Source organism: Anolis carolinensis, chromosome 4 (assembly GCF_035594765.1).
Source record: "Anolis carolinensis isolate JA03-04 chromosome 4, rAnoCar3.1.pri, whole genome shotgun sequence".
Taxonomy (NCBI): domain Eukaryota; kingdom Metazoa; phylum Chordata; class Lepidosauria; order Squamata; family Dactyloidae; genus Anolis; species Anolis carolinensis.
In genome coordinates, this window is record NC_085844.1 from 42075558 (window position 1) to 42087724 (window position 12167).

The 12167-nt window shown below is 43.3% G+C and overlaps 1 protein-coding gene across 4 annotated transcripts in view; it reads left to right on the forward strand.

Moving 5' to 3' along the window:
* Positions 1–5489: 5489 nt before the first annotated feature.
* ppp1r42 (protein phosphatase 1 regulatory subunit 42) overlaps positions 5490–12167 on the forward strand; it is a 32496-nt gene continuing 25818 nt past the window's right edge. Inside the window, exon 1 of one of the 4 annotated variants that reach the window (XM_062980315.1) lies at positions 5490–5960. In XM_062980315.1, the coding sequence (XP_062836385.1) occupies positions 5918–5960 (43 nt within the window). In that variant the 5' untranslated portion in view covers positions 5490–5917. The remainder of the gene's footprint in view (positions 5961–12167) is intronic. The other 3 variants (XR_010005969.1, XM_062980314.1, XM_062980313.1) reach the window with 3 other exon arrangements.

The following is a 12167-nucleotide window of genomic DNA, read 5'->3' on the forward strand; positions in this document are numbered from 1 at the left end:
AAACTAAGACAAAAGGAGAAAGTGGAATTCCACTTGTGTCACTAACAGGATGCTAGCCTGTAACAGAAGGAAAGATGGAAAACAGTCACGTCAAATGCTCTGCTGAAAGACCAAGTTCATTTGGTCGCTCCCTCTAGAAAATTTCAATTCAAACAAGTTGTTACAAGAGCTACATATTCTTTCAAGAAGTAGTATGTGAGTTATGTTTTTCCTCTTCCCTCATCCTTTTTTCTTGGGGAGTCTTTTAGATTGTAATCCTGCAGCCAGCAGAGTTTCTTTTAATCTTATTTTAGGCACTCCAGAAGCCCTAGTTTAACTGATGATCATAATATAACTATATAACTATTTGAAATGCATTAATTTTGCAGGACCTGCCAATCCGTTGTTAAGATTTGAGTAGAAGGGTATTGATATTTCAGGGCGTTTGTTTCTTGCATTTTTGATCTCCTACCAACTCATGAGCTGGAAGGAGTTTTCTGGAGATCAAGAACTAGATTTAGATTCTGTATTTCTGATGTTAAGGATTTTTCATTAAAATATGCTTTCTATGCTGAAATTTGAAGGAAAAAAAGAGAGTATATTCAAGTATACTGCAAAACTATGTTCATTTTATTCCAAAGTGAACCAACTGCTTGGCTTTCAGCTATAGCTGTTAGGTTTTTTAAAAAGTGGCAAAGCAAGATTGGAAAGGGTATCACTACCTGGATTCCTTTATTATCATTCTCAATAAAAGAATCTGCATTTTTTGCCTTTAAGTTTGATCTCCTTTTTGAGTGATGTATTTATCCACATAGTAGAGGTTTTTGTACAAATACATGTTGCTGAAACTACTTGCCTCCAGATAACAAAAAACTATTGCCTCTTCTTGTAAATGTTTAATTATTCTTTAACAATTGCTGTTCATGTTATTTCCTAATTATGCAAATGTCAAAACAAAGTATTTAGCTAAACTTTATTCACATCTAAGCAAAGCTGTACAAAATACACATCACTGTAAATATATCACTTTCCAAATCCAGGTGTCAAAACAAATCACTTCGGAAAACTTACATGCATCTTATCCACACTGCCACTTGAAAGTCTATTTTTACACAATATAATGATTATTGTTGTCCATGACATCACAGTTGATGCTAACATCACAGATAATTAACAATTGTATTTTTAACAGGGAATCACAAACATTGGAACATGTGTGCTGTATTACGGTATTGTGTAATATTGTGAATGTTCAAAATAAATGCTGGATAAACATATCTTGAAAAAAATCTCCAAATTTGAATTCTATAATATATTACCTATAATATACTTTAAAGAAATAACTTCAGACTATGAAAATACATTGGTGAACAGTCAAAACTGTTTAGTCAAAACATCAATCAAGCTGCAATTCACATTTTAATATAGCTTTAAGCAGTTTAGTTTATTGAAATGTATAGTTAACTCTTATTTTTAAAGGCATATCAATTAATTAGACAAAAAAAGCTTTTCCAGACCAGGTTTGAATTTTGGGCAAGTCATTTTTTCCCAGTCTTAAAGGAAGGTAGTGAAAAACTTCCTCAAATAAACTTTGATTATGTGCCATAAAAAAGATTCAAGTTAAAGACATAAAGCAACTCGAACGTTGCTAACTTCCAGGAACACTTTCCGCAACACTAAACAATATTCATACTGAAAATAAAAACTCTTAGAAATTTAGGGCATTTCTTCACCAGATTTCTTTTTCTATGAACCATCTTATTTTGGCTCCACCATGGGTTGCAGCCATAGGTAATTTGCTCATGATATCAGCTTTGCTAAACACTCCACTCTTCATAAGGTGTTCAGATGACTCATTGACTCAATGTTTTCACTGAACTCAAATCTAATTTATTTGCCCAATGAACAGATATGCCTTAAAATCAAAGTGTGAACTGCTTGCATTTTAATGAAATTAACTAAAGTTATATTAAAATGTGAAATGAATACAATTTTGAGTTTTGGATAGACAGTTTTGACTAATTATGGAATTTCAAAGTTTGAACTATTTCTTCCAACTACGGTACAAAAAGGGTCTAACAAATTATTTTTGAACATTCATAATATTACACAAAGTAATATTACAATAGAATACAGTAAAACCTTTTGAAAATATGTAAGACCAAAGGCCACAGAACCTGAGATCATTCTCTGTCAATGGTCACACTATGAATGTGTTACTCTATAGAAGGCTTCAGGAAAACGACTGTGTGAATGACAAGATGCAGACATTGGAATCGTGCATACATAAGAATTCATTTATGCTTCTGAAGTCTGCACTGTGTCTGAATTCATTATATAAACTTAAGGAAAAATACTGTTTATCTTTCAGCATTCTTCAGTATTTCTGGATTGTATTAAATATAGTTAAACTGTGGTGGTAACACTTGTAAGCAAGGGGGATGGCTTTCTTAGGCACCTAGTTACATAAAACAGTGCCATAGTTGCACCATTGTTCTATTTCATTTATCATTTATCTGTAGGTATGAATGTACTCATTAGATGCCTCTAGTAAATTAGTACTACTCCATAGATTTACTCATCGGGGTGAATTTAATCTTGTTCCCACCCTCCAATCTCAATCAATGTATACACTATGCTTGATATAATGCGGTAGGGGAGCCTTGTCCTCAGACCTGGTTTGTGTAGATAATTTTGCATCAACCTTGCATGACAGATTCTGCTGTAGGGTTTTGTTGAAATTCACAGTACAACTGAGTCATTGAAGGGATGCAAGGAATCACTTGGAACACTTCTTACATCTCACTGATCTGTCTGGTTTCCACTTCTTTGTTAGGAGCCCCTGGTGAGGTAATGGGTTAAACCCTTGTGCTGGCAGAACTGCTTACGTGAAAGTTGGGTTGCTAACCTGAATGTTGCCAGTTCAAATCCAGTTAGATTGTGGATGAGCTCCCTATGTCAGCTCCAGTTCCCCATGCGGGGACATGAAATAAGCCTCCCACAAGGACGGCAAAACCAAAACATCCAGGCATCTCCTGAGCAATGTCCTTGCATACGGCCAATTCTCTCACACCAGAAGCGACTTGCAGTTTCTCAAGTCGCTCCTGACATGAAAAAACCCTCCTTTGTTCTTCTGCTGTGAATGTTGGTTTGGATATCCCTGGGGGAGATTGTACGGTTCAGGCAGTTTATAACAAAAATAAGTGCACACGCCCAGTGGTATGCTGGCACAACCATTGTTTTAAAGTGGGGTGTATGTGTTATGTATGTAGACCGTCACTTTTACATTGTTCAGATGGTCAGTTTTAATAATATTGTTCATTAAAAAGGTTAAGACATATAAATAAAAAGAACATAAAAGAGTTCTGGAATTTATCAAAATTCAAATATACCAGCATAAAATCGTGTTTGTAAATCTTTTTCCCTTGCAACAGTTTTCTTTTCCTTGCAAGAGTTCTACACTTTCCTAGCCAGTATAACTGATTTAGGCTGTAAGGCATAAATACACGTGAGAGTAGGTCTAGATGAACACAATTGTGTTTCCTTCCAAATAAGAAATGTGTACAATAATTTTTATAAGAGCATCACTGACAGATTTATAATTGCACATATAGGTATTTACTAAAGTTGAATGAAACTAAATGGCTTCTGGGTTTTTTTCCCCATATTTTCCTACTCCTCTGAATCATAGAGTCATAGAGTTGAAAGAGACTTCATGGGCCATCCAGTCCAATCCTCTTCCAAGATGCAGAAAATCGCATTCAAAGCACCCCCGACAGATGGCCATCCAGCCTCTGCTTTAAAGCCTCCAAAGAAGGAGCCTTCACCACACTCTAGCGCAAAGAATTCCACTGCTGAACAGCTCTTACAGTGAGGAAGTTCCTCCTGATGTTCAGGTGGAATCTCCTTTCCTGTAGTTTGAAGCCGTAGTTCTGCGTCCTAGTCTCCAGAGCAGCAGAAAACAAGTTTGCTCCCTCCTCCCTATGACTTCCCCTCACATATATACATGGCCATCATGTCTCCTCTCAGCCCAGCTCTTTAAGCCGCTCCTCATAGGACTTGTTATCCAGACCCTTGATAATTTTAGTCGCCGTCCTTTCCAGCTTGTCAACACATTCCAGCTTGTCAACATCTCCCTTCAATGGAGGTGCCCAGAACTGGACACAGTATTCCAGGCAGGGCCGGTCCAACAATGGAGGCCGTTTAAGCGGCCGCTTCGGGCGCACGACAAGGGGGGCGCTGTTGAGGCTCCCTCTCGCACTCCTCGGCCCACTCGCGCATCTCTCGCACTCGTCCCACTCGCGGCCCTCTCGCACTCTGCTCAATCGCGCCCCTCTCGCACTCGGCCCACTCACGCCTCTCTCACACTCGGCCCACTCACGCATCTCTCTCACTCGGCCCACTCACGCCTCTCTCGCACTCGGCCCACTCACGCCCCTCTCGCACTCGGCCCACTCACGCATCTCTCTCACTCGGCCCACTCACGCCCCTCTCGCACTCGGCCCACTCGCGCCTCTCTCTCACTCGGCCCACTCGCGCCTCTCTCTCACTCGGCCCACTCACGCCCCTCTCGCACTCGGCCCACTCACGCCTCTCTCGCACTCGGCCCACTCGCACCTCTCTCTCACTCGGCCCACTCGCGCCTCTCTCTCACTCGGCCCACTCGCGCCTCTCTCTCACTCGGCCCACTCACGCCCCTCTCGCACTCGGCCCACTCACGCCTCTCTCGCACTCGGCCCACTCGCACCTCTCTCTCACTCGGCCCACTCGCGCCTCTCTCTCACTCGGCCCACTCACACCCCTCTTGCACTCGGCCCACTCACGCATCTCTCTCACTCGGCCCACTCACGCCTCTCTCGCACTCGGCCCACTCGCACCTCTCTCTCACTCGGCCCACTCACGCCTCTCTCGCACTCGGCCCACTCACGCCCCTCTCGCACTCGGCCCACTCACGCATCTCTCTCACTCGGCCCACTCACGCCCCTCTCGCACTCGGCCCACTCGCGCCTCTCTCTCACTCGGCCCACTCGCGCCTCTCTCTCACTCGGCCCACTCACGCCCCTCTCGCACTCGGCCCACTCACGCCTCTCTCGCACTCGGCCCACTCGCACCTCTCTCTCACTCGGCCCACTCGCACCTCTCTCTCACTCGGCCCACTCGCGCCTCTCTCTCACTCGGCCCACTCACGCCCCTCTCGCACTCGGCCCACTCACGCCTCTCTCGCACTCGGCCCACTCGCACCTCTCTCTCACTCGGCCCACTCGCGCCTCTCTCTCACTCGGCCCACTCACACCCCTCTTGCACTCGGCCCACTCACGCATCTCTCTCACTCGGCCCACTCGCGCCTCTCTCTCACTCGGCCCACTCGCGCCTCTCTCTCACTCGGCCCACTCACGCATCTCTCTCACTCGGCCCACTCACGCATCTCTCTCACTCGGCCCACTCACGCCCCTCTTGCACTCGGCCCACTCACGCATCTCTCTCACTCGGCCCACTCACACCCCTCTTGCACTCGGCCCACTCACGCATCTCTCTCACTCGGCCCACTCACGCCCCTCTCGCACTCGGCCCACTCACGCATCTCTCTCACTCGGCCCACTCACGCCTCTCTCGCACTCGGCCTACTTGCACCTCTCTCTCACTCGGCCCACTCGCGCCTCTCTCTCACTCGGCCCACTCACACCCCTCTTGCACTCGGCCCACTCACGCATCTCTCTCACTCGGCCCACTCACGCCCCTCTCGCACTCGGCCCACTCACGCCTCTCTCGCACTCGGCCCTCTCGCCCTTGCAGCCCTCTTGCCCCTGAACAAGACCTGAGGCCAGGCCTCTGGGCCTGCTGCTCCACCTGCACCCTTCCTGGATTCCTCCCGCAACGCCCGGCAGCCCTCCGAGGCTGGAAGGAGCTCTGGCAGGTCGAGCAGGCCTGTGCCCCTGCCATGCACCTCCTTGGGGACCCTCTCAGCCATGAAGACGGGGCAGGTAGGAACCCGTCCCTGTTCCCAGCATTTCGCCAGGCTTGTCTCCAGGGCAGGCCTGGGCCAACTTGGCAACTGAGGGGGAAATGGAGGGGCCTGAGGCTGGGTTGCTGCAGGTTTTTCAGCTGCCTGGCCATGTTCCAGAAGCTGGAACATGTGGGCCTACTCCTAGGATTTATAGTTTCCTAAGGCCCCTTCTTCACAGCCATAGAAGACAGATTATCAAGGCAGATAATCCACATTTTCTGCTTTGAACCAGATTATATGCATCCACACAGCCATATAATCCAGTTCAGAGCAGATAGTCTGGATTTTATATGGCAGGGTATGGGTTCTTCTACATAACCATATAATTGAGATTATGAAGGCAGATAATCCAGGTCATATGTACTGAACCGGATTATATGCATCTACACAGCCATATAATCCAGTTCAGAGCAGATAGTCTGGATCTTATATGGCAGGGTATGGGTTCTTCTACATAACCATATAATTCAGATTATCAACGCAGATAATCCACATTATCTGCCTTGAACTGGGTTATCTGAGTCTACACTCCCATATAATCCAGTTCAAAGCAGATAACCTGCATTTTATATGGCAATACAGAAAGGGCCTAAGGGTATATTGTAGTGTATATTGTAGTGGTGTACTTCAGAGGGATGCATATATCTCACCAAAGGGCAGCTGCACTTTGGAATTAATGCAGTTTGACTCCAATTTCATTGCCATGGCTCAATGCTATGAAACCCTGGGAATTGTAGTTTTATAAGGTCTTTAAACCTTCTCTGCCAAATAGTTTAGATGCCTCACCGAACTATAACTCCCAGGATTCCATAGCATTGAGCCGTGGCAGTGAAAGTGGAGTCAAACTATGTTAATTCCACGGTGCCTCACTTCTTCCAATGGAGAAATAAAGATACAAGTGCCAGTTAAGTCCAGTGGATTTCTTTATTCTTACCAGGGGTCCCCAAACTTTTTAAACAGGGGGCCAGTTCACGATCCTTCGGACCGTTGGAGGGCCAGACTATAGTTGGCCACCGAGCAATAATAAATAAATATCTAAATAAATAAATAAATAATAACAATAACAATAAAAAAGAGGGTTGGAAGACACCCTTTGGGCCATTGAGTCCAATCCCCTTCTGCTTTGTGCATCGAAAGCACAAACAAAGCACCCCTGACAGATGACCACCCAGCGTCAATGTGAAGAAGAAGAAGAAGAAGAAGAAGAAGAAGAAGAAGAAGAAGAAGAAGAAGAGGAAGAAAGAGGTTTGGAAGAGACCCCTTGGGCCATTTAGTCCAACCCCCTTCTGCCTGTGTGCACCAAAAGCACAAGCAAAGCATCCCTGATAGATGGCCACCCAGCCTTAATAATAATAATAATAATAATAATAATAATAATAATAATAATAATAATAATAATAATAATAATAGGATTGGAAGAGACCCCTTGGGCCATTTAGTCCAACTACCTTCTGTCTCTGTGCACCAAAAGCACAAGCAAAGCATCCCTGATAGATGGCCACCCAGCCTCAATATTAATAATAATAATAATAATAATAATAATAATAATAATAATAATAATGGTTGTAAGAGAAGAAGAGACCCCTTGGGTTACTTAGCCCAACCCCCTTCTGCCCTTGTGCCGTGGGGCTGGATAAATGGCTTCGATGGGCCGCATCCGGCCCCCGGGCCTTAGTTTGGGGACCCCTGATTCATACCATATGGAGAGGGGCAGATTTCTCGCCCTTTTCATGATATTGTTTAAACTTCCACTCTATGTCTAATTTTTGTTTTGTGTAAGGTAAAGGTAAAGGTTTCCCCTGACGTTAAGTCCAGTCATGTCTGACTCTGGGGGTTGGTGCTCATCTCCATTTCTAAGCCAAAGAGCCAGTGTTGTCCGTAGACACCTCCAAGGTCATGTGGCCAGCATGACTGCATGGAGCACCGTTACCTTCCCGCCGGAAGTGGTACCTATTGATCTACTCACATTGGCATGTTTTCGAACTACTAGGTTGGCAAAAGCTGGAGCTAACAGCGGGCGCTCATTTCGCTCCCGGGATTTGAACCTGGGACCTTTCGGTCTGCAAGTTCAGCAGCTCAGTGCTTTAACACACTTTGCTACCGGGGCTCCTTTTTGTTTTGTGTATTTTATGGAAATATGTTTCCATATGTATATTTTACGGAGTGTTTTTAAATTATTATGTGTTCTAGCAATGTTGTCAACCGTCTTGAGCGGGTAAGAAATAAAATTATCATTATCATTATTGAGTTGCTGTGCATTTTCTGGGCTGTCTGGCCATGCTCCAGAAGCATTCTCTCCTGACATTTCACCCACATCTATGGCAGGCATCCTCAGAGGTTGTGAGGTTGAGGCAAGTGTGAATGTTGCAGTTGGCCACCTTGATTAGCATTGAATGTCCCTCACATATTCATAGCTGGCTGCTTCCTGCCTGAGGGAATCTTTGTTGGGTGGTGTTAGCTGGCCCTGATTGTTTCATGTCTGGAATTCCCCTGTTTTTGAGTGTTCTTTTTTTACTGTCCTGGTTTTATTTATTTATTTATTTCCCATACTTGTGTCCCGCCCTTCTCACCCTGAAGAGGACTTAGGGTAGCCTCACAACTGCCAACAATTCGATATCCGATTGTTTTGGGGGGGCGCCAAAATTCTGTTCGCTTACACTTGAAAATTACCTTGGGCCGGCCCTGATTCCAGGTGTTGTCATAACCAAGCTGTAACCAAAAGTGAGAAAGAGGAGTAGAAAGGCAACCAGAAAGAGTTGTTAACAAACAAAACAATTCAATTAAAAATGACAAACACACAAAATTACATGCACACTTATTCAAGCATTTACTCATGTAGCATGTGACAGTCAAAACAGCAGTTTGTATTCATTTGAATTAAAGCTCAGCTATTTACCTGCTGAACCCCCGGAGCCCCCCTTAGTGCAGCAGGTTAAACCACTGAGCTGTTGAACTTGCTGACCAAAAGATCGACAATTCGAATCTGGGGAGTAGGGTGAGCTACCATGTTTAGCACCAGCTTCTGCCAACCTAGCAGTTCGAAAACATGCAAATGTGCAGGAAGGTAATGGTGTTCCATGCAGTCATGCCGGCCACGTGACCTTGGAGGTGTCTACAGACAATGCCGGCTCTTCAGCTTAGAAATGGAGATGAGCACCACCCTCCAGAGCCGGACACGACTAGACTTAATGTCAGGGGAAAACCTTTACCTTTTTATTTACCTGCTGTTTTATCTAGGATGCTAGCCTAGTGTCTATATTGCCTTTTGGGTTTTCAGTAGGCCTGAAAGTGCATCATCTTTAAGACTACTTTGATTCGGGTTCTACTATATAAAAATGTGTTTATAATGAATGCTCTGATAACCATTAAGACCAAATCGCTTCTCACCTGTATGATGATTTGGATACTTAAAAGTAACAAAAACAATATCAGCAACTAACAATAGCCATTAACTTTTCTCAGGTATTTCAATCCTCAAATTGCATATCTTCTGATTAGTGTTTGTTTTAAATTCTGCTGATTGACCTTACATTATCATTCTTTGTACAGTGTTGTTTTTAGGTTTTGGCTCAATTTATCTTGCTATGATTTCAACTTTTTGAAAGCCTGGGAACCAATAAGGAGGCGCAATAGAAATCAAATAAAAATTAGTTTCAAATATTTCAAAGCTAGACTAATATCAGTTTGTTTCAAGGATCTAAGAAATATGTTTGATCATATCAATGATTAATGAATGAAGAATTTATCTTCTTTTTTTGCCAAATCATGGCAGAAAACTGACATTGGGGAGCCTCTTGTAAGTTAAGCAATATTCGTATTTATTTTGGAGCTGAGCATTATTATACTGAACTTTGTAATGACCTAACAAAAAGCAGGGGGGAAATTCCTTTAGGGCACATTTTGATTAACTACAATCACAATTTTCAAAGGGTCATATTCACAAAGGAAGTAATTTTACTATGTTTCTTATTCCTTTGTGAATAATATTGTAGACAAAAGAAAAGTTGTATTGCTGTATTACTTTTTTCTTCTTTTTTTTCCGTGTCAGGAGCAACTTGAGTCGCTTCTGGAGTGAGAGAATTGGCCGTCTGCAAAGACGTTGCCCAGGGGACGCCCGGATGTTTTGATGTTTTTACCATCCTTGTGGGAGGCTTCTCTCATGTCCCCGCATGGAGCTGGAGCTGATAGAGGGAGCTCATCCGCACTCTCCCCGGGTGGGATTCGAACCTGGCAGCCTTCAGGTCAGCAACCCAACCTTCAAGTCACGAGGCTTTAAAGCCACTACGCCACCGGAGGCTCCTCTGTACTGATATAAACCTTTTTTTTGTTTGACTAAAAATAGGTTTATATCAGTACAGTTCATGCAGTATTTTTTTTCTGTATTACTAAAATTACTGCATGAAGTGTACTGATATAAACCTATTTTTTAGTCAAACCACTAGACCACAAAGCTGCTGAGGCACATAGAATATGGATCAGACATAACTCACCCCACATTCATTGCAAATACAGTCCTGGGGGAAAGTTTATGGTCTCCTTAATTTTTCCACATTTTGTTGTGTTTGAGGTTGAGCCTGGAACCAAAACATATTTGACATTGTTCACTTCTCCATTTTGGAAGTGAAGAAGCATCAATACTTGTATATAGAGCAATTGGGGACAGAGGGAACCCTAAGGTGTGTGCTTGCTGTTTTATTTTTCACCTATTTCCTAGAGCTATGTAATCTATATGTTTTGCTCCCTGCCTGTGCGTAGAGGTTACTTCCACCTTCTACCCAGAAGTCTTTCGCTTATTACCCTTTGTTTGAGAAGGGAGCAGCATGAGGTCTCTCTCTGGTATGCTGCACATCTCTCTGCCAAAAATACCAAATATTTCTATAGTTAACCAATGACGAAGATGTAAACGTTTCAGTGTAGCACATAACTAAATAAACTGACGCTTAGAGGTAGCATATATACATAAGTCAATACTCAATTGGAACAGCTGCAGTTCTTTTTGGGTAGGTCTCTATCACCTTTATCTAAGTGGAATCTCAAACTGATGCCATTCTTCTTGGTGAAATTCCTCCAGCTCTGTGACTTCGAGTGAACAATCACTTTAAATTATTTCCACCACGGGCTGGGTTTTGAAATGGCAATTTTAAGGCATTCACATTTCTGTTTTTGAAGCACTCAATTATTATTAATTATTGACTGAGATGAAAGTTCTTCTCCAACTGCAAGGTAAAACTTCCCCCACTCCCACCATCCTAGGTAGACAAGAAGGATCTATCTAGACTTTCCCTGTAATTGGCTTTATGACCAGGAATATAAGGGGGGGGGGGGGGTCACCCAATATTTTGCTCCAGAGTTAAGAGAGTGAACAAGGGGACTGTGGATTTCTGATGGCAGGGGGGAAAAAACCCACAACAGACACTCTTTCAGTCCACTGTTCCTGTCCCAAGGTCCGAGAGCAATCTTGGTCTGCCTTGCACAATATTTTAGAGGTCTGTTTGTGCATCTTTCCCTCAATCTCAATTAGTTTCCTAATCTTTTCTAAGGAAAAGCATTCCCACATGTTGCTCCTGTGATATTTCACTATGGGTTTCTACTAACGTGACTTCTGGAGGGAACAGGTTGTATCAGAACTGAGTGTTTATTTTACATACTGGTTACGTCCCATTCAGAATTTGGCCTGGATGCTAAGGGTTTTGTCAAAAATGAAATGAAAATAATTATTTCAGGCTATGGTGGCAGCAAATAGAACAGTACATTGTAACATTTATTTAAAAAATCCTTTTACTTCTGAAGAATGGATTCAATAGCCTTCTCAAATCTGCAGCTAGTCATGTTAAGAATCTCATTTGGTGACACTTTACTGGCTATCTTTGAGAAACCTGAGTGGCTAGCAAAGTCTAGGGACAGTGAGAACACAGAAAAGATTAATCCATGACAGTTGTTTTGCTACTTGTGTGCCGCACTGAATGTATCTTTTTGTCCCCATAAATGAGAGAGAGACAAATGTGCAGCTACAATACTCACACATTTTATTGCTATTATTTTTATTATTATATTTATTTATACCCCGCTTTATTTCTCCTGAAGGAGACTGAAATATTATTGAAAAGAAAACATTATCCTGTTATGCCTGAGCATTCCATTGGACTGCAGATCCTGGTGTTAAGAACTCATCATGTGACACAAT